At 42.2% G+C, this 22,512-nt stretch overlaps 1 protein-coding gene across 2 annotated transcripts; it reads left to right on the forward strand.

Moving 5' to 3' along the window:
• Positions 1-876: 876 nt before the first annotated feature.
• LOC144530302 (phosphoinositide 3-kinase regulatory subunit 5-like) lies at positions 877-21,946 on the forward strand. Of its 2 annotated transcripts, XM_078269809.1 has the most exons (18): positions 877-978; positions 4,329-4,443; positions 4,942-5,042; positions 5,148-5,216; positions 6,497-6,629; positions 9,192-9,258; positions 9,410-9,587; positions 10,236-10,407; positions 13,290-13,358; positions 13,465-14,321; positions 15,199-15,324; positions 16,229-16,360; positions 16,483-16,576; positions 17,265-17,341; positions 17,444-17,537; positions 17,651-17,733; positions 17,827-17,945; positions 19,326-21,946. In XM_078269809.1, exons 2-18 carry the CDS (start codon positions 4,332-4,334, stop codon positions 19,471-19,473), a joined length of 2,631 nt encoding a protein of 876 aa, XP_078125935.1. In that variant the 5' UTR covers positions 877-978; positions 4,329-4,331; the 3' UTR covers positions 19,474-21,946. The 2 variants fall into 2 exon arrangements, with proteins under 2 accessions (XP_078125935.1, XP_078125934.1); XM_078269808.1 differs by lacking the exon at positions 877-978 and having other exon boundaries at positions 4,217-4,443.
• Positions 21,947-22,512: the final 566 nt, after the last annotated feature.

Below are 22,512 nucleotides of genomic sequence, written 5' to 3' on the forward strand. Positions count from 1 at the left end.
AAATAATCTGGGCTCAAATAACAAAGTTACCTGCCAGGATAAATCGCTCATGAGCCATTTTTAAACATAAAACAGTTTTTTTGTCACGTTGCAGAAATTAATACACGTTTGCTGAATTTGCAAGTGGAAGTACATTTGTTGCTCAAACATTTGTTATGTACAGTATTTTCTGAGAGCCAAACTGAACAATGTAAACCACCTTAGACAACAGACTCATTCAGCTCCTGTTTTGCAGCACATGTTCTCTGATTGTGCAGTCAGAGAGACAAACTGAACAAACTGTCCATCTGAGCAGGGGGAGAGGACACTGAGTTAACTCTTAAATGGGGATATATATATATATATATATATACGTTATTGTTATTTTCCAAATAATTTGGGCTCAAATAACACAATTTCATGACTTTTACTTTTCTTTTTTTCATTTTACAGTATGTGTCTCCTCATTAGCCTTTTTATTTTTATTTACTGTAACATGAAACTGGTTTCAAACCTTCATGTAGCCTAAACTTTTACTCTGGTTTCTATGTTAGGAGGGTCATCAGTGTAAGCTTAGATTCATTGGCACATATAGGAGTGAGTTTTACTCATTCTCTAGCCTAATATACGCTTATGTTCATCATTTAAGTTGACTGTAATGTTTAATGTATGTTTTTAAATGTGGACCCGAGGAGGAGTAACTGCTAATGGGCATCCTATAATAAAGTAAACTAAAAGGTAGAACAGTTACAAACCATTATAGCCGGACTCCTCCTATTACTTAAGTAGATGGTCTAATGTAAACCACCTTAGCCTACAGACTCATTCAGTTCCTGTTTTGCAGCACATGCTCTCTGACTGTGCAGTCAGAGGGTCTATTTTTGAAAAAGCACCAACACATGAGGATGTGGTCTCTGTATTGTTTCCCCGCCGTTGCTGCTGTGCCTCAGCTGTGGTTGATCTGGGATGATGTAGGACACTGATAACTGCAGCAGAGAGGTAAGACTTAAGTCATGTACTTCTTCATTTTTAATCTCTTAGTTTTTATGCTTTAACACATCTATAGTATTTTCCATGCATCTGTATCATATGTCCAATGCTTGTGTCAGGTTGGCCAGAGTAGCCTTTGCATACATTTATTTGAACCATTTCATAAAGGCCTTCTCCCTCTCAACTAGGAACAAGCCTCTGTTGCAAAACGTCCATCATATCTAACTGCAAAGTATTATTTAAGCTCTGCAGATTTCCTGTTCCCCTTTTAAAAGCTGCAGAAGGCTGTTATCAGTGCGTTCTGAATAACAGATTACATTTTTTTTGGCAAAGTATTTTATAGAGTATTGAGTCTCAGTAGTAGTATATATATTTATATTATAAATATTGAAGGGTTGTGGGATACGCATAATGAAGTTGGCTTTGTAGGGGGCAGCTGTAGGCCTACATCTGGCAGTGTCACCCCTTGTTCCTCTCTCTTTTAAAAACATTTTTTTATTCTTTATTGCAAAACAAGTACAATGACAAAATGCATATATACTGTACCAGGAGTTAATTGGTAATACAGTATGAAAGAAAGAAAAAAGATTACAGAAAATTAATTCAGCAGTGCAGGCATGCAACTAACAAATATATATCTATACTGAATATATATATATATCTCAAGAGTCTTTAAGGCTATGAGGTTTAAGGAGTGCTGATTAGTTTCTATGTATTGTTGCATTTCATCAACTTTAAACAGAGGTTTTCTGTTACTGAATTTACTTTTGTGAATAAGAACTTTTGCTAAGATAATGAAAATATTTATGATATAATGTTTTGTTCTAAAATGCAGACATTCTAAAAACCAAACATCTTCCTATCTCCATTTTGTGCAATTAAAGCCAACATCACGCAGCAGAGCTCAGTATTGTTGTGGCAGTAAAAGTAAGGTTTGCATGGCAGGGCTGGACAATATAGCTTGACAACATACAATGGAGTAACACCTGCTTCCTCCCTGCTGCACATACTGTAAGATATGCTTGTCCTAATGGCTTAATATTCTGTATATGTGCTAGTCATTTCACGGTTAGGTTGATGTGATTCCCAGCCACAGGTAACGTTAGGCCTACTTCTGCAGTTTCAAATTCAACAAATTTGAAGAATGGGGAAAAGTCAGAATGGGGAAAAGTCAGAATGGGGAAAAGTCAGCTGTAAAGCTGAACACCACATGTAACACACAACTAGTTAGCAAATGAGCAGAGAATAGCCTGCTGAAGTAAACAATTGATTGAAATAGCTAACGTTTGCTAAACAGAAATTGTTAGCTAAAAATAATGGCTAACAGTTGATATAGTTAGCTAAAATTAATGGATAAACAATTGAAACACTTAGCTTAAAGCTGCCTTTCACGGCAGACATGTTGACATGTCATAGTAGGAAAAGCACAGGTGTGTTCAAAACCATTAATGATGGCTGCGTTCCACTTAGAGGTCCTGGTGTTGAGCATGCTGACTCACTGAACTAGCTCACTGGGACACTTGATGGAACTGAGCCATCGTTAAGGTTATCAATCTCAGCTGTGCTTTTCCTACTATGACAAGTCAAAATGTCTGCTGTGAAAAAGGTCCATTAGCTTTTTCATGACGCCATTACGTCGTATTTGCACCTTGCACCAATCACAGCCATGATTTGCACCATGTCTAGTGCCAAGCTAAGCTAGTGTCAGTTTTTCACACTTGCTACTCTCCTACTCTGTGTCCACATATACAGTATTATAGTATTAATATATCCATATTAAGACAACCAAATTCCCAATAAAGCTGTTCTCATTCACAGATTTTTCTGTTTCTGTTGTCAGACAATGGAACGAAGTATGAAATCGTGAGCGAAATGTGGCCCCTTAAGACTAAATGTTAACCAGTAGAAACTTTCAAGTTGTTTTCAAGCTGCTGCCCCGGACTGCTAAAATCATGTGTTTATAACCGCAACATTATCTGATAAAATTGACCATTTGAATTACAATATGCTGTGCGATTATAATGACATTTTTGCTCAGTGTCGCCAAAAATAAATTGCCTACCACAGCTTTAAAGTAATGGATAAACAGCTGAAATATTTAGCTTCAAGTAATGGATGAGAAATGTGTGAAACGTAGCTTGCTATAGCTTGTTGTACAAACCAAACCAACCAACCAAACAAACACTGACACACAAAAATTGTAGCAATATCCACTTTTATTTAGTTGAAAATGATTCTGTCTAAAATCAATTGAAATGAACACATTTGGAGCATCTATTCAATATAATTGAACATGTTAAGATGCAGTTTCTCCCCCTATCCCATCCTAATGTTGCATAAATGCTTCCCGGAAGGCCGTTTCCTGTTTTGACGGGCACAGGTGACCCCAGTTTTCCAGTAGTGTCACCACACACATTATTCAACACTGCAGTGACAAATCTGCCACAGCTGGCCACAATTGCAGCTTCCGTATTCACATCGACATCCTGGAAGCCAAATATACTTAGGAGGAAAATGTTTTGTCTTATGGCAGTCTTATTGGAAATGTTTCTTGTTAAATCAATCACAATAGGCATTAAAATAGGCCCTGCCTTGGAATAAAGTCTTTAAATGCCCCTGTCAAATGTTATTGTTTCCAAAATTGTCCATTTCATTGAGTGGTCAGTGTGGTTTTACTTGTGTCATTGCATGCGTTTGCACCCTAACCCCAGGTGGCATGTGATTTCTAGTAAGTACATTCCATTGTTTTGTTTGTAACGTGATCTGGGTTTTTTTGTGCTTTAAATTGATTCTTTTACCATGACTGACCTTTACAGTCTTTACTTTACTTAAAAAAAAAGATTAAAAAAAAACTTTTAATAAAAAAAGAAATAAATAAACGTCCATACTTGTCTTTGCTTGGCAATAAGACCAATAAGGGAAGTTGTTCTTTGGTAAGATTCATTTCCATCTCACGTTGAGTCATGTTAAATGTGGTGTCAGCAGCTAATTTTAAGAATGAAGTAGAGAAGTAGAAGAAGTAGAAGAAGTAGAAGTTGCGGCTGCTGTTTTTTCAACCAACTCATCTCCGGTCTGCTCACACAGTATGCAACTCACTGCTTTCAGTAGGAAGGGGCAGGCTGTAATTTCTGCCCTGACGTCTTTGCTGTGGAGATTTCTGGTTGATTGTCTCTTAATGGGGAACTATAAAGAACATCAAGTGTTGGCAACAGCAATAACAGCAAGTTTGGACTACTGAAGAGACATAATACATTGGATTCCCGGAACACAATAATAGGGTGTAATTCTTGTTTTTATTTTGGGACTTCCTGTCGGTTTATCTCCTGTACTTTTCTGTGGATGTTGTGATGTCTCTGCAGAAGATGATGACGAAGATGGAGCAGAGCTCGTGCACTGAGGATCGGATCCAACATGTCCTGGAGCGTTGCCTCTGTGGCCTGGGCCTCGACACTCATGACAAACAGCTCTGGAACGGTAAGACCCAATCCCGTACCTGTCTTTAACACTAACGCAATACAAAAACAAAGCTGAAAATTGAACACAACTTGGGTCCTCAATTTACACCAGAAATAGACACGTGGCACGTGGAGATATTTCAAAATGTTGAAAACTGTTTGTACATGTCCTGGCTGCTGTTCTTCACTGAAATATTAATCAAATCATGAAGACACTGAGTAGATTTTTAACCTGTTAAGTCATCAAAATACGCACCAACTTATAGAGATAAATGGGAACTGAAAGTGGTGACAGTGGTGAATGTGGAGTGACAGACAGTGTGGAGGAGTATAATGTTGTGTAATGCAAGTTTAAGACTTAGTGAAATAAATGAGTTCAGACAACAAGGGACAAGAGAAAGTGGCTTAATCTTTTTGCCTTTAGCTCAGCGCCTTCCTGAATATTCGTTGATGTATCTATGTCATCTGAATGAAACCTAAAAGGAGAAATAAGTTGTGTTTCTGTCTGTCTGTCTAGCTGGGCTGTGCATAAACCGCTGGTGTTTGGAGGAACTTGTGAAGAGAGATCCGCACAACTTCCTCATCCTTTTGCAGAAAATACTGAGGAAAACAAAGGAGGTCAAGCAAACAATCAACAAACAACATCATTTTCCAAAAGTGTTCAGTGTAATATGAGGAATGACAGCGTGTTTCAATTCAAGGTTTTAACATTTTTTTGTACAGGTGCTAGAGCAGTGTCAGTATGAGCTGGTGGTGCCCCTCACTCTCCTGTTCTCTTCAACCCTCCTAAAGGTGAGTGGGTGCAAATTATAATCAGGAGAGGAACACACACAGACTCCCAATTTGTTCTGTATTCTCTGTTTCACCTGGTTACTTTTTTCTCAGCAGTGGTGAAAGAAGTATTCAGATTGTTTACTTAAGTAAAAGTATTAATACCACACTGTAAAAATACTCTGTTGGAAGTAAAAGTCCTGCATTGAAAATGTTACTTAAGTAAAAGTATGTAAGTATCATCAGGAAAATGTACTTAAAGGGCCCTATCCTGCACCCAGCGCAGCGCGGAGCAAAGCCCGACTCAAGTGTCTTTGCTGGTTTAAGACCGACGCGGTTGTCAGTTTCCCGTCCCGCGCCCGCGTCGTTTAAACAGCAAATGCACCTGCTGCCCATCTGTGCGCCCATCTTTGCGCCCATGGGCGTGCTGGTTTTACATGGAGGTGTGTTCAGGTGCATTCTGGGCGTATTGCTATCTTGAGGCAGCGGGAAGTGATCACGCCATTGACCAACAAAAACCTGGTCTGAAGTCAATGGCGCAGCATTTCATTGTTATTTTAACAGAGCATTAGTAAAATGCTCCTAGGCTCGTGCACAACACGCGCACACTATGCTTGTTACACACAGGGACGCACAGCAGCACACACACATGCAGAAGATTACAAATAAAAATATTACGGTGCAGATCCTCCATCATAATAGCAATGCTCCAAGGTCCAAACGCGCCTGGCTTTTAAAGGGAATGGGAGATGATCTCTGATTGGTTGATTACATGTTACGCCCCAAAACACACCTCTGATTAATGAAGACACTAAGTACAACCCTGTTGAACCATGCGCCCGGCGCACGGACCCTTTTTTCTGCCGTCAAACTGGCAAAAGTGGATTTGGACACGCCCTAAACACACCTGCGCCATGCTCTTCACGCCGTGCACTTAGATCGTTAAAATAGGGCCCAAAGTATTTCAAAGTAAAAGTACTCAATGCAGAAAATCTAAAAACTAAGTGTTTAATCGTCTAATCATTTCAGCACTAGGCCTAAATATTGTTGGGTAGTTTAATTTATAATAAAACATTGTATTTTGTAAACATTGTGTGTTTTGTGTGCAAAAATCGTAATTTGTAAAGTAACTAAAGCTGTCAGATTAATGTAGTGGAGTAAAAAGTACAATATTTCTCTCTAAAAAAGGAACCGAAATAGAAGTAGAAAGTGGCATGAAAAGAAAAGCCTTACCTCAAATGTATACTTAAGTACAGTAGTTGAGTAACTGTACTTAGTTACATTCCACCTCTGTTTCTCAGGCTCCTCATGTGGCTCCAGAAGTGCTCCAGGAGGCCCACCGGTTGTTCCATAGTTTCCTGGCCTGGCCGGAGCCGTGCAGCTCTGCCAGCAAACGTCTGCTGAATATCATCCAGCAGGAGCTCCGAGCACCAGGTAGCACTGACGCTCGTACACCGCAATGAAAAAGGCCCAATGTCACCTCAATGTTAGTCTCTATCTTCGACGTTCCACTTCCGGGATTACTCCATTGCCGCCGGAAATTCCGCCGGATGTCCTTCTTTTCGGCCGGATGTCCGTCCCCTTCCTCTGTCTCTGTGTTGGCGTTCTAACCTCCGGTGGATTTGTGAGCACTATGGTTAACTGCTCCTCAGATCTCTGCAGGGTAAATCCAGACAGCTAGCTAGACTATCTGTCCAATCTCAGTTTTCTGTCGCACGACTAAAACTACTTTTGAACGTACACGTTCCACCAAAACAAGTTCCTTCCTGAGACTATTTAGCAGCGGAACCGTGAAGATGATTGTGATTGGTTTAAAGAAATGCCAAGAAACCAGAGCACGTTTTTCTCCCAACCCGGAATCCTGTGTGGACTAGCCAGACCCTCCTCCGCAACGCTGTGGAGGAAGGTCTGGCAATGCGAGACTACCTCACTGTTTACTTTCAAGTGTGGAAAGTATTGTTCAAACCAGTGATTCCCCACCAGGGGTGTTATAAGTCCAGTGTGTAACATTTTTACTTATTCATTATCAAAATCTGTGTTGCCCGTTCACAAACGTGTCCTTTTTCATGAATATTTACCTTCACCATCAATTCCAAGTATTCCTCTTGGTTTGAACTTTTACATTTGCGTTTGCATGAACTGGGGTAGACGCTCCATATTCATGCTCCATCTAGAAATACGTTAGACAGTAAGGGACATACAGGACATACTGCTCCGCATTTTCGCTGTCACGTGATAAACTCACAGGTAATGGGTCTCGTCGCTTCCCGGACCCGGCAAGGAAACATGGAGGACCATACGTATTCAAAATCCAAATTTCAGGAACAGGAGTCTTCTTCTTCGCCCAGAAAAAGAAAAAGGAGATTGAAAAGAGGAAGAGACTGGCGTAAAAAAGCGTGAAGGCTACCGTAGCTGTAATACGTACTTTGAACTGCATGGCGCGAGAGAGTTGATTGCGATATATGATCTCAAAGCTAGATGGGAGACATTCCTACACGTTGGACCTTTAAGGAAAAACTCTGGAGCAGCACAACTCTTTTCAGATACGTGAGGAAGGTTCAGGAGACTTTAATGGAATCTCAATTGAGGAGAATTTAGGATCACACATTACAGTGGGGTTGCTATCCCAACTCTCTGAAGTTCTTGTCTTCCTGAAGGTGTAGCTGAACTTTTAAGGTAAACAAAGATATTGCGGGCGCCTAAATATCTCAGCACAGACTAAATGGGTTACGTGTTTCTTTCTCTATGGCATTGGCAGGGTGAGCAACACTGTCTTATACAGCTGTTACGTCTCCCGTCATCTATGGAGGCACAAAGTGCTCCTCTGCCTGGAAAGGTTATGAGGTTATGTTGGACACTGACCTGAATCAGACCTGGGGTGCCACTGTCTCAGTTTACATAGCAGGAGTTTGTAAGATGGAAATTCCACCACAGGGGGTACTCATGGATAGATTATAAGACAATGGGACACCCAAACAAGTCATTTTGCGTCCCTTTGTAGTTGTTTTATATCTTTTTCCGTCTTTTTATGTTGGTTTTGCATCTATCACTTTGCAGATAACCTGACTCCAGATGGATTGCTTCTCATTTGCTCGGCATATCCATCTGGGAACTTTCCGTTGGAGAACTTTTGGGAAGGGGCGAAAATACTGGTTAGCTGATTGGATAAACCCCGTCTATCACCACCTATGTTGGTGATAGACGGGGAGAAGAGCAAAAACATCTTTTCCTCCGAGAAAAGCCTCCAGTGCCGTTTTCTGCTCTTCTTTCAATGAAGGAATACTTTCTAATTTGGATAAAACTTGCGCGATAGCTACGCTCATCTCATCCGTGGAAGCCACCACGTTGTTTAGACTGAACAGTCGCTTCTCGTTGCGTCGCACCTAAACCCGCCTCAAAACCAACGCTGATATGTCGGTCGTTTGGCGAACGGCTCCAAATGTTCTCTGTCTCAAGTTGCCAGACTGATCTGCGAGTGGAAAACTGGAGCTCGCGAGATCACTATCAGGCTATCACTTTGCATCTCTTGGCAGACATTTCGGGTCTCTTTGTAGTCATTTTGTGTCTGCTTGAAGTTGTTTTGCATCTATTTGTAGAAGTTTTAGGCTTCAATGTGGTCGGTTTGTGTCTCCTTGTGGTTGTTTTACATCTATTTTAGTCGTTTTTGCACCTTCTTGTGGTCATTTTGTGGTTGTTTTTCGTCTTTGTGGTGGCGTCACATCTATTTTAATACATTTTGCGTTTGCAGTCATTCTGTTTTGTTTTTTGTCTAATTTCAGTCATTTAGCGTCTCTTTGTGGTCGTTTTGCATCTCTGTAGTCTGCAGTTTTTGTGTATGTGATGATGAAGGGGTACTTGAGTTCATCTGACAGGACTGTGGGGTACATCTAAAATAAAAGGTTTAGGCATTCTTCACGTATCAGTGTGACCATATGGGGGCAATGTTTACCCACTTAGATATATACTAAACTAACTGTCTGCTTACTTTTGTTTCAGGTATTTCATTTCAAAGACTGGTTCGGACAGAGCAGGGTATTTCAACTGAGATTCACTCCAAAACCATGTAAGTTCATTCAAACGTTAATATTGGCTATTAAAACAAGCTAAACATGGCTACTTTTTCCACACATCTTAAACTCTTTATGGCACTTCAAAAACGTGTGTGTGTGTGTGTGTGTGTGTGTGTGTGTGTGTGTGTGTGTGTGAGAGATCAGGACGGTGCTGTTAGTGAGCCCAGATGAGGTGGTCCCTCAAGAGGTCCAGTCTGTCTCGGAGCAGCTGAGCGGCACCGCGCCCTCCAGCAGAGACATCGCCGTCCTCCTCATCGTGCGCGGCTTCCAGGCAGCTCTGGGCACCGATCACGACCCACAGGCGCTCCACACTGCCCTGCAGGTGACCCACCAAATGGGATTTGGATGCACAATTCCTTTTTTTTTCTTTCCTAGGAGAGAAATATTCTCTCAGCTCCAATTCAGTGGCTGGTTCAGATGAGTTTTATTCACGGCACAGTGGAGACAGAAGTTCACGAGAAGCTGTAGGATTCTCTCTGACCCGAAGGAGTCTCTGACCAGGGTTTTAGACCGTTTAGAGGAAAAAAACACAAAAGCTGAGAAGATGTTTAACTCACAAGTCTGTCTGAGTAGATTTGCATAGACTCAATACCATCTGCTCCAACTAATCAAAAGTGCTTTGATTAGCTGAGGTGTAATTGTGAATCTCTGTCGGAGTCAACCTGACAAAAAGTCTCAGTCAGTGACCAAAGTGAAATGCTTCCTCCTAAAACTAAGCTGGAGGACAAGGCAGACAGACTCTAAAAGTATTTTGATTAGGTCAAATCGTTTCAGCACAGTCGAAATATACAGAACAGCAGGAATTGGATCAGTGAACAGGAAAGAGAAAAGAGCCGATAACATTGTTGAATATCCCGATAACGATATTGTTTGAAGGAAAGAGCATATTAGGATGAGATGTGACTAAAACTTTTAGGTAATTCATTTTCTTCCACACCTCCTAACACAAACCCTCCTTATGTTCGCCCAGACAAAGCGTCCTGAGGAGCTGGAGCAGCTCATGGAGGCCTTGAACGACCGAATGGAGACGGCCGCCTCTACAGCCGGTCTCAGCGCAGCCAGACAAGGTCTACTACACAGCTTGGAGAGGCTCAGAGAAAGCGTTGCCCTTCCTACTCCCGCTGATGGCTGCCTAGATACCGGTGAGACAGAAACACATGAACATGACATTCTCACTCCCATCGTGGGTTCTCTTTCTTCTGCGAGTGTGGGGGATGGTAAGGGGGGGTCTTGTGTGAGGTTTATCGAAAGTTCACATTGAACGCATTTGGATGAGCTAATGTATGCTTATGTTTTATGCATGTTTACAGTATGTTTGTTGTGTTAATGTGAGATGTGTCGTGAGAACGGGTTGGAACATAAACTGCCATCGACAAAGCGGCAGAGAAGTATAGTAACGAAGTAGAACTACTTCACTACCGTACTTAAGTACTAAAAGGCTGTATCTGTACTCTCCTGGAATATTATTTTGTTCTCCTACTTCCACTTTAGATTCAGTACATATTTTCGATGAGTTTAATACTTTTATTCCGATACGTTTTTTTATGTGCTGCATCGATACTCGTTACGAATCATTCCAAACCCACATCATCGCTGCCAGAGCGGTAGATGGCTCTGTCACCAGGTTTGATGAAGCTGGCTCATCATTGAGCCAATCAAGTGATCAAGCTGTCTTATAAGAAGACCGTGCGTGCTCCCGTTCTGCCTTTGGCTCCGCTGCCTGCCTGCATTGAGAACACTTGAGCTTTGTCAGTTTGTTTCGAGATGGAAGAACCAGAAACACCACCTTCAACACCTTCAACTTGGAGTGATCGTGGCGGTGAGGGTGAGGAAGGAGACCGCCCCTGGCCCCATTTAGAGTCCATGTTTTCATTTGTCGGAGTGAAAGACAATTCATATAGAATGAAGTGCCTACTCTGCTTGTTTAAAGATTGCGAAATAATGGCCTTCAAAAATTCACTGTTGAATTTGAAGAAACATATCAAGTTACAAATATAATACACAAATGGCACACCAGCTTGAGCTATCAGGAAGCGCTAGCTAACTAGCTACCCGCGGTTCATGACATGCTGCGGTGTTGTACAGTACATTCCTGTCCTTGTACTGCTGCTACAGCCAAAGGAATTGTCAGTGTCCTTTAGGCTAAACATTTGAAATAATAAATATAATATAAACAATATGATATTCAAACTTTTGACTGCTTTCTTTAATAACTACATAACACAATACTTGTACTTTTACTTTCAGTTCTTGAGTAGTACATTTTAAAATAAACTACTTGCAATACTTAAGTACAAAAAATGTTGAATACTTTAGTACTTCATCTTATGTGTGGTGCTTAAAGAGCAACTTCAACTTCTACTCAAGTCACTTTTTTGATAGAGCACTTGCACTTTTACTCAAGTCTGGGTCTCTTGTACGTTATACATGTCTGCAAAGCGGAAATAGATAAATGTGTCCCGTGTGAAATAGAATAGATGTGAAATAGATAAATGTGTGAAGTGTTGCATTTAAACTTCTGCTTTTCAAGATTGTTCTGAGACAGTGTAAGGGCTGTGCAGTTAGGATTATTTTGCACATTACGTTTTGCGAATAAGTGAACTCTTTTTGAGATTTTGTCTTGTGTTCTGAATGAAAAATTATCATAGTTTATAAAAATGCATCCCAGGATAGACATTTTATACGCATTTTAAGCTAGGGCTGTGCCATTAATCCAATTTTGAACGCGACTTTCGGCTCCTAGCGATCACAAAAGCAATGCAATCGAGGAAAACAATTATTTCGCAATTAAACTCTTATTTGTTTTGTGTTCTGAATGACACGTGCACTTTGGCCCCTCCCGACGGCTAAACTGACATTTGAATAGATTTTTTTGCATAGTTTATTAGGAGAATTCCAAAAAATGTTCAAACGGGAAAAGTATTTCACTGTTCAAGGTGTTTTTTGACTGTTTGTGCTTATCTGTTTCACTGCTTTTTAAAGTTCAATAAATGCAACATCTTTCTAAAAGTCAATGAGTAATTGTGTTAAAGGTACACTGTGTAGTGTTTTAAGTATTTTATTAGCTACAATCAATGTCTTCATTCATACATATGTCCTCATTGGTGTAAAATGACCTCTGCCAACGATCTGACTTATCCTCGTAAGTGAAGAATTTCTTATCTGTATTTAAATTGGACAGGCAGCGCCCAGATAGCTCAGTTGGTAGAGCAGGCGCACACACACACATATATATATATATATATATATAGGTTTACTCCTTGACGCAGTGGTGCAGGGTTCGACTCCGACCTCGTCTCTTTGCTGCATGTCATTCCCCCTCTCTCGCTCCTTTCATGTCTTCATCTGTCCTGTCAAATAAAGGCCTAAAATGCCCAAAAAATAATAATTGAACGGGCAAGTCCAAGGAGGCTTCCATGTCGTTCCGCCATTATGAAAAACTATAATCACTGAGAGGAACATAAAGCACTAGCCTACCTGTCTAGCTAATCCACAACGCGTTTTCGTTCAGAGCCAGCGTCACGTGACTGAAACCAGCTGAAACGGAGAAGGAGATCAGTGAGAGGCGCTTGTCACCGCCCCGGCACATTTGAAAGCCTGCACCGCACCTTAGTTCATAATGGAGGTTCATACTTATGCCGAGCCACAGGAGAAGGAATCCTCGTCGCCAAACAAGTGACAATTGGAAGACATGTTGTCATAGCTTCTTGGTACATAACGGCCACCGTAGATGAAAAAGCAAGGCGCTAGAGAGCACTTTACACTGTTTGAATGCAAAATACAATTTCACCGCTAGATGGGAGAAATTCCTACACAGTGTACCTTATAATAATTGTGATTTCAATGTTGACCAAAATAATTGTGATTTATGATTTTTTTCTTCGTAATCGAGGAGCATGTGTTCATGGACAATGTGGTGTCGGCATCCAGATTTGCTTCAAAAGTGACACTGAAACTAGAAAAGAAGGTGATTGTTCTGAGACTGTATTGCTTCCTTAAATTGAGTGTGATCTCCTCTCATTAGGGTCTGTGGAGACGCTCATGCTGCCCTTCCCCAAATGTCAAACATGCTCTTGGGAAAACGACAACTTTGGTAATTAGTTCAGTTTAAACAACTCTCCAAATGCCTGCATTATTTACCAGAGCTGTGTCTTTAACTGTGAAAAAAAAATATATATATATTCTTCACATTCATGCAGATGTTCTGAATGGCATTCTCCAGTCCAACCTGGACTCCCCTCGAGACTGTCTCCTCAAAACAGAAGTGGATGAGGACGATAACAATGACACCAGTGTGGATGAGGAAGACGAGTTGGAGGGGAACACGGGACGGGAAGTGGACGACGGGCTTCAGAACCACCGCGTCTCCAGCGCATCCTCTTCCTCGAGGGACTCCGGCTGCTCGGTCTTCTCCAGCTGGTCCGCCGTCTCCACGCTGTCTGGCTCGTCGGGGGTGGAGAGCGACTTCAGCGAGGACGCAAAACACGAGGACACAGAGGACGGACAAGACTGCCAACCAAAGCTTAGGAAGAAACCCAAAAAGAAGTCCAGATCCATCTTAGGCGGCGAACGCTTCTCGTCGCTTTTCAAGAGCCCCCGCAGCCCGAGCGTTTGCCGCCGGGCCCAGAGCATGGGCTACCGTGGGGATTCTACCAAAGACGTTCACAGAACTGTCTCGCAGCTCAAACACTCAAAGACCATATCTAGACACGTTCATTCTCTGCATGCATCCACTGCCACCTTGGATCCCCTTGCCCCCCGGAAGCACGTGTGCGTCCGCAGGAGGCCGATCCTGAGCTGCGACGAAGGCGACGTGGCGAAGGCGCCCACCCTGCTCAAAGTGGTGGTGTTCGGAGGCGACAGAGAAGCCGGCAGGCTGGCCAGGGCGTACAATGACCTGCAGCAGAGAGAGAGCAAATTTCCCCGACTCACCAAGACGTGCAAACTGCAGTTTTACCTTGTTCCTTCCAAAAGGAGAATGATAGGAAGCCCGGGAGGAGGACACACACCAACTGAGGGGCCGATGGGAAGTTCAACTAAAGCTGCTGCCGCTGTGGTGAGAACATCTGTCTGTGTTATATGTTTTCACCTCTATATGTCATACTCTAGATAAGTGTTTCTCAAATAGGGGTACGCGTACCCCTAGGGTAGGGCTGGGCAATATATCAATATTATATCGTCACCGATATATAAGGCTAGATATTGTAGTGGAATGGCTTCGAATGACAACCAAAAACGCTTGTCTTGTACTGTGACCATTTACTGTTCAATATGTTGCAGTTTTACAAACAAGAAAGTGAACAACTTAAGCTTGACGGACATGTTTTGCATCTAGCGTCTCACGTTCATCTCAGTAAGCTAGCAACAAGTACACAGTACACAACAGACAACTTCCATGTAGGCTACTTCAAAATAAAAGCACGTCCTGTGACAGTTCGCAGTAAAACTAAATTACTGTTAAACAAATAAGGTTGTGTACCTTTTCACTTATCAGCTGTAAATAAAGTATTGTACATAATGTAAATAGTGATTTTTTAATCACACTATAATTGACCATTTCCTTCAGACTGTTTTAAACGAAACAACATGAATTTTGTATTCAAGTGCTTTAAACAAACATTTCACAACAGATATCGTCTTACATTTTGGATATCGTGATATGACATGTGTTGTCTTTTCCTGGTTTTAAAGCCTGCATTACAGTAAAGTGATGTCATTTTCTGAACTTACCAGACTTAGCCTACTAGCTGTTCTATCATTTGCCTTTACCGATTTAGCCATCTTGTAATTTTGGAGCCGGAGTCTGCACAGTAGTGATCGGGCGGTGGAGCCCATAGTCAATCATGACGTTGATGAAATGTTATTTATGTATATAATGTATATTAGTTTGGATTATTGAGGAATGATCACCTTTTATTCTTTCATTGTGATAGGAGTCTAATGGCGGCGTACTGGAGGACAGCTCCACTGATATCGCCCAGATGTTGGGCATGATCGACCCCTGGTACGAGCGGAACGTCCTCAGCCTGCTCAGCCTATCCTCAGATGTCCTTTGTCAGGTACCTTCCATACTGCCCCCTTCCTCAGGTCCATGTCTTCCGGCACCTAATTGACTCTCAGTGACAAAAAAGAGTTTCTACATTTAGCAATGATGTAATCTATATATCGACAACGTTTCATTTCCGGGATTGTTCAGCTGCCGCCAGTAATTCGGCCGGATGTCCCTCAATCACCTTCCTCTGTCTCTGTGTTGGCGTTCTAACCTCCGGTGGATTTGTGAGGACTATGGTTAACTGCTCCTCAGATCTCTGCAGGGTAAATCCAGACAGCTAGCTAGACTATCTGTCCAATCTGAGGTCTCTGTTGCACGACTAAAACTACTTTTGAACGTACACATGTTCCACCAAAACAAGTTCCTTCCAGAGGCTATTTTGCAGAGGCACCGTGGCTCCTTCAGGCGCTTGACACCGCCCAAAAGATTGTGATTGGTTTAAAGAAATGCCAATAAACCAGAGCATGTTTTTCTCCCATCTCAGAATGCTGTGTGGACTAGCCAGACCCTCCTTTGCAGTGCTGTGGAGGAAGGTCTGGCAATACGAGACTAGCAATAACAGAAAACTGCTCACGTCACTTAACTGTCTTCTTCTTAGAGACTTTATGGAAATTATTAATATGGGCAGAGGAGTTAGATAAGAGGAGGGTTCTTCGTGTCATGGAGAATAGAGACACTAAAGTTATTCTATGAAAAAGCCTTTTCTTCATCTAGCTAAAATCTACCACCACAGAAAGGTGATATTTTGCCTTTTCAGAGATGAAAATGCTGGTTCTGTACACCTCATACCAGGTGTTGGTTTGGTAAAAGCTGTGTTATGATGCAACTGTATGCAAATTATTCCCTCATTACAATTTGTATTGTCTGAAATCCATGTGTGTGTGTGTGTGTGTGTGCTCTCTATGAACCAGACGGCGTGTAAGGAAGGTGATGAGTCAGTGAGCAGTGGCAGCGTGGAGCAACTCCCCCTGCTGGCCGACATGGTGCTTTATTACTGCCGACATGCAGACCAGCCGGTTCTGGTGCAGCTTTACCAGGCCAACGTGAGAGGAGCAACACACACACACACACACACACACACACGCACACACACACGCACAAACACACATACTGCAGTAAATACCTGATTCATTTTTTTATTTTTGTGGTTTCTTCCTCCACACAGCTGACCCTAGCTGGAGGAGAGAGGAGAAGGGAAGTGTTTATTCACTCTCTGGAGCTCGGGCACACTGCTGGAACCAGAGCTGTTAAAGCCATGGGTGAGTAGTCTGGATCAACAGAGGTACATGTCCAGGATAAAGCCTCACATGCAGGATGTCTGCTCTCTGTGTGTTGCCGTTCTCTAAGTCCCTTTGCTTCGGGAAACAACAACAACGTTTGAGCCAGCGAGCTACACACTGAAAATGGCAAGTTTTGAAGAAAATTGTGCAACGAGGCAGGTCTGCTTGGTTCTTTCGGGGAATGATTGTAAAGACTTACAAAGAATATGTTTAGGGCATTTCCTCTCTAACTGGGAGGTTTTGGGACCGATTGGGGGGATTTCTGTGGCCGAAGTACACGCGGAGATACACTGGTAAGAGCCAATGAGGTTCAACCATGTATCAGCTCATTTAAATAGCTCACGTTGCTGTATTGCGTGAACAGTTAACTTATATATATTATATTTCTGTTCTGTTCCACCAAAACAAGTTTCTTCCCGAGACTATTTTGCAGAGGCACTGTCGCTGCGTCCAGAGCTCAGCGCCGCCCAAGACGATTGTGATTGGTTTAAAGAAATGCAAACAAACCAGAGCGTATCTGTGGTTTAGCCAGACCTTACTGCACAGCACTGTGGAGATAGAGCTGGCAATCTGAGACTACACATTGAGAGACACACCCAGACAGCCACAACAGCATATACAACACACACACACACACACACTTACAGTCTAAAGTGTCTTTTTGTAGGTGCTGCAGGCAAAAGGTTTGGAATTGATGAAGAACGGGAGGCTGTCCCTTTAACACTAAAGGTTGCCTACAACAAGGTATTCTTCCTGCTTTGACGCTCACAGATTTACTGCAAAAACAAACCACATGGCATATTACAGTTCACAGTTTTTACATCGGCCTCGTCTTTCCGATTACAGGTGGCTGTTAGCGGGAGGAGCCAGTGGACGCAGAAAGAGATGGTTTGCACATCGATAAATCTTTACAAAGCCTGCCGGAAACCTGAGCAGCTAGGTACGTGACAGTGATATAGCCCAGTCTTTTGATCACGCGCCAGTAATTATTATTGTTGGGTTTCTTTTGTCTGCATTTTGATGTCTAACCAAAATCAAATCTCGCCCATCCAGATTCAAGAATAGAAAGTCTGCAGCTGACAATGACAGAAGTCCTGAAGAGGCAGTGCTCCAAGTCTAAAAAGGGCTACAATCAGGTACAAAAGTGGAAATGAAACACTCCAGGCACCCCTTCCTCTTAAAAACACCCCCTCCTCACACTTCCTCTCCCTCCACATGTTCTCTGGCAGCACATCTCCGTCTCAGAGGTGAAGGTGGACAAGGTGCAGGTGAACGGCGGAGACGATGGGACAACTTTTGCTGTGTGTCTGGATCAGGATGAGAAGAAGTTCATCCAAAGTGTCACCAGGTACAAGAGCATCATTAGACGTGAGAGTGGTATCAATCTTCTCACCCTAGGCTACATGCTACTGCTACGTTTTCATTTTGAAGTAGCATTTTGAGACACAAATGATCACCGTCCACGTGAATTAATCTCAGAACTATTCTCCGTCCATATTAACACGTCTGACAACCAGTTGTGGAATGTAACTAAGTACATTTACTCCAGTACTGTACTTTAGTACAAATGTTGAGGTACTTGTACTTTACTTGAGTCTTTTCTTTTCATGCCGCTTTCTACTTCTACTCCGCTACATTTCAGGGAGAAATATTGTACTACTACATTCATCTGACAGTTTTAGTTACTAGTTACTTTACAAATTAAGATTTTTGAACACAAAACACATGTAGTTTATCAAATGTGATGTTTTATTATAAAGTAAACTAGCCAACAAAATAACGGCCTACTAGTCCAGCTGAAAGGATCAGACCATTAAACACACAGCTGGTTGGATCCTTTGGGAGGATTCTTCACCATTGAGTACTTTTACTTTGAATACTTCAAGTACATTTTCCTGATGATCCTTACATACTTTTACTTGAGTAACATTTTCAATGCAGGACTTTTACTTGTAACTGAGTATTTTTACATTGTGGTATTAGTATTTGAAGGGATCTGAATACTTCTGTCACCACTGCTGACAACACATATCACATGACCATTTACACACACTGGGCATGTGCGTGTCGGTGTAAACAAGAAGGCAGATTGTCTGACGTTACTCTGCGGTTGAAAATCATGGATGTAGAAGTTGAAAATCCAGAAAATACTTTGGAGAAAGAACAACAACGGTGAAAAGTAAGAGCAGGGATTTATTATCTTGGAGCGACGACCAGGTGGAACTGTTACTGAATGGTACGTAAGCTACCTAACCGATAAGACTGACGGTTCCCAAATGTCTCCGTTTCTGCCCGTCCAGACTACAAAGCAACCCCGGAGTTTTCAAACCAAAACTGGGGCAGCAGTGTTCTCGAATGTCTCCGTTTTAGGGGCTTGGAAACGCGTAGTGTGGACGCGAGGCGTATACCCCGGGCACTGTAAATGGCTGCCCACTGCTCCCTTGAGGGATGGGTTAAATGCAGAGACTGAATTTTGCTACATGTATGTGCATGTGACAATAAAAGTACCTTTAAACCTAGCAAAATATATTTGTTTTTAAACCATAGGAGTGTAGATGTAGCCTGAACCTGAGATGAAAATGTAGCATTTGTTTGGATTGTGGATTTTGCATCGTGTTGTACTTCTGTCCTCTCTATCTCATTGTCCTGAATATATAATGTTAGTCATAACCTGTGCATGTGTTTGTCAGACCCAGGTGCAGTGATGCTGTATCTTATGTGTCCGCAGGTGTGATGTGTCTCTGTGCTGTAAACCAGGAAGCGGTTCAGACTGGAGGTCCTACACGCCGTCCCCTGGCCAAGTCCAGCCTCTGCACCCGTCCTACTGCTCTCTGCTCTGCCTGCCCATCACCTCCTTTACCGCCTCCTTTCCTTGACACACTTTTTCACTACTCTGAACAAATCCAAAATGGATGTTTGAACCAAAGCAACACGGGATGCAGAGTACAGATACTGAAAAGCTTGGGAAAAACGAAGGAGAGAACAGTAAACAGTGCGCCTTTTCCACGCTTTCCATTCATTGTCTATGAAAGCAGCCGGGCAATGCATTCTGGTATCGTCGCGGCGACTTTCGAGTTGACTGCTCCTCATTTGCATAAAGTTAAATCCAGCAGTGGTGGAAGAAGGATTCAGATACTGTACTTAAAGTACTAATACCACAGTGAAATTCTCTGATTCTCTGTTACAAGTAAACGTCATGCATTGAAAATGTTACTTAATACATTTAACATGTTCTCCTGCAGAGAAATCTCACCTCCACAACATCTCCTCTGTTGGTCCTTGGGGGGGGGGGGGTGTATCACTTTTTCTTTTTGTAAGGCAACTACAAATATCAGGTCCGTTGAATGAATGTGAATTTTGTGATGTTTAATGTTTACAGGCCTAATAGTGTTTTTGAGAACTTCCTGTGTCTCAATCAGTGACGGCTCAAGAAGATGCGTCAGCCATGAGTTTTATTTTGTTTATGCTGTAGCCTAGCTACACGCTTGTCTCATTAGCCCGTTTGCTTAAAAAAACACACGTCTGGAAGACTAAAGAACTGTCTAAAAGTTTTTGGATTATAGTGACACAGTGAGACAGCTGATAAGGTAGGCCAATCTGTTGAACTTTTTGGGGAATGATCGATTGTGAGCTCTATGTGCGAGGGAGATAAGACGTGTAGGCTAGGTTCTTTCCATGCATTAATGTATACAATGTCTTGCTCTTGTCAGGGGAGGTCATTCATTTTGGGTGCCACCTATGGCTTGAACAGATAGCCTGCTATGCCACCCGATGTAGCCTATTATTGTTACAGTTTTTATATAAACAGGTTTTCGGTAAAGGTGCAGAAAGCTGATCTCCAGTCAGCTGTTACCATTAGGGCTGCAACTAACGATTATTTTAATAATTGATTAATCTGTCGATTATTTTTTGGGATTAATCGATGAATCGGATAAAAAAAACAAAAAAGCATTAATTTACATCAACTCAATACATACTTACATACATAATTGTTGTTTTAGTTAATAGTTGTGTAAAAGGTAAGTAACCCAAAGAGCAGATACAGACAACACACACACACACACACGCACACACACACACACACACACACACACACACACACACACACACACACACACTTGAAGCTTATTCATTAAATTATTACCATCATTGTAGTAAGTGCAAGTTACGTTCATTTGTACACCACATTTTAACACAGCTTCAGATGACCAAGTGCTATAAAAGAACTTTAAAATGAAATTAAAAAGTACAACACAAATATATTAGTCAACAATAACTGATACGGGACAAAGCACAGAACATATACATGGCAATAGATTGAAAAATGAATGGGCCAAAAAAGGCAAGTGAATAAAAACGTGTCTTTAGTCTTGCAAACTATACCACCCATGCTTTACTACTTTTATTAACAAGCTAACGCTAGCTTGTCATGCTAGTCAAGCTGGAGAACGAGTAAACACCACAGCAGCACCAGAAGAGCTACTGGAGGGACGCTACGTTCCTCACTTCAAAACGGAACAAAAGTAGGATTCTGTAATGCTGTTGAACTCCCGTCCTCCTCATCAAGGACTCCAACATGTTTACGTTTTAGGTGCTGAATCATCACCGTGGTGCGCCCGTGCCGCGCCATGTCGCTCGTGCTTATCTTATCTTGTGAAATGCTCCCACACCTTGGATGACTGAGGTCGAACTGATTTCTCTGCCTCCGCCGTGTGTTTCAGAACAACGTTACGGGTCTCTCCGGTCTCTCTCCGTATTTCCTCTCTTTCATCCAAATTAAGTGTGTTATAAATTATGTATGTTATTTATGGGGGTTAAAATAAAGTGTAGGCCATCACATCCTCACTTTTAGCTGTCAAAGATACAAGTCCATATTCCACTCGCTCTAATAAATGGCTTTCACTCGAGGCAAGACTGCTTTTACGTTTGCCGCTCCACATTCCTGAAAAGCGTCACAAAGCCCCTCCCCATCTACCAATCAGTTTAGGGCCTTGAGTAGTGACTTCTGTCTATGTTTGTATCTGTTTTATTTGATTCTTTAAAAAAAAAATTCTATGTTTTAAAATGTTACTGTTTATTTGATGAAATGTATGTTGTGAACTCGGCCCCTAACCCTACCCTTGAAAAGGAGGGTCTCCCTCTACGCACAGTGTTTTGCAGTACCTCCGAGGACATTGGACAGTGTGTATTTATGGGTAAATGGCTCCATCTGGTGTCCATGATCAGACTGGCAGTTTAAAACAGTATTTCCCAACCCTTTTCTTTACTTTACTTTATTTTTTTAATATATTCTTGACGAAGGTCCAGACGGGCCAAAACTTAGTTTCTTCAATAAATGGTGATGCTGTAGCAAACGCAGTGTGCGGGATCTTCCTTTTTCAAGTCTGAACTGAAACCGACACAAAATGACATTAAAGTTTGTGCACAAATTATATCAACAGTAAGATTGCACAAAGATGGGAGGCTGACCACCTGGTGACCTGGTGCAATCAAAACAACCTAGAGCTCAACGCTCTAAAGACGGTGGAGATGGTTGTGGACTTCAGGAAGAACCCAGCCCCACCTGCCCCCACCACCCTCTGACTCCACAATTGACACTGTGGAGTCTTTCCTCTTCCTGGGAGCTATCATCTCCCAGAACCTCAAGTGGGAGCTGAACATCAGCTCCCTCGTCAAGAAAGCACAACAGAGGATGTACTTCCTGCAGCAGCTGAAGAAATTCAACCTGCCAAAGACAATAATGGTGCACTTCTACACAGCCATCATTGAGTCCATCCTCACATCCTCCATCACCATCTGGTACGCTGCTGCCACTGCCAAGGACAAGGGCAGACTGCAGCGTGTCATTCGGTCTGCAGAGAAGGCGATTGGCTGCAATCTGCCGCCGCTCCAGGACCTGAACGCCACCAGGACTC

Source organism: Sander vitreus, chromosome 15 (assembly GCF_031162955.1).
Source record: "Sander vitreus isolate 19-12246 chromosome 15, sanVit1, whole genome shotgun sequence".
Lineage (NCBI taxonomy): Eukaryota > Metazoa > Chordata > Actinopteri > Perciformes > Percidae > Sander > Sander vitreus.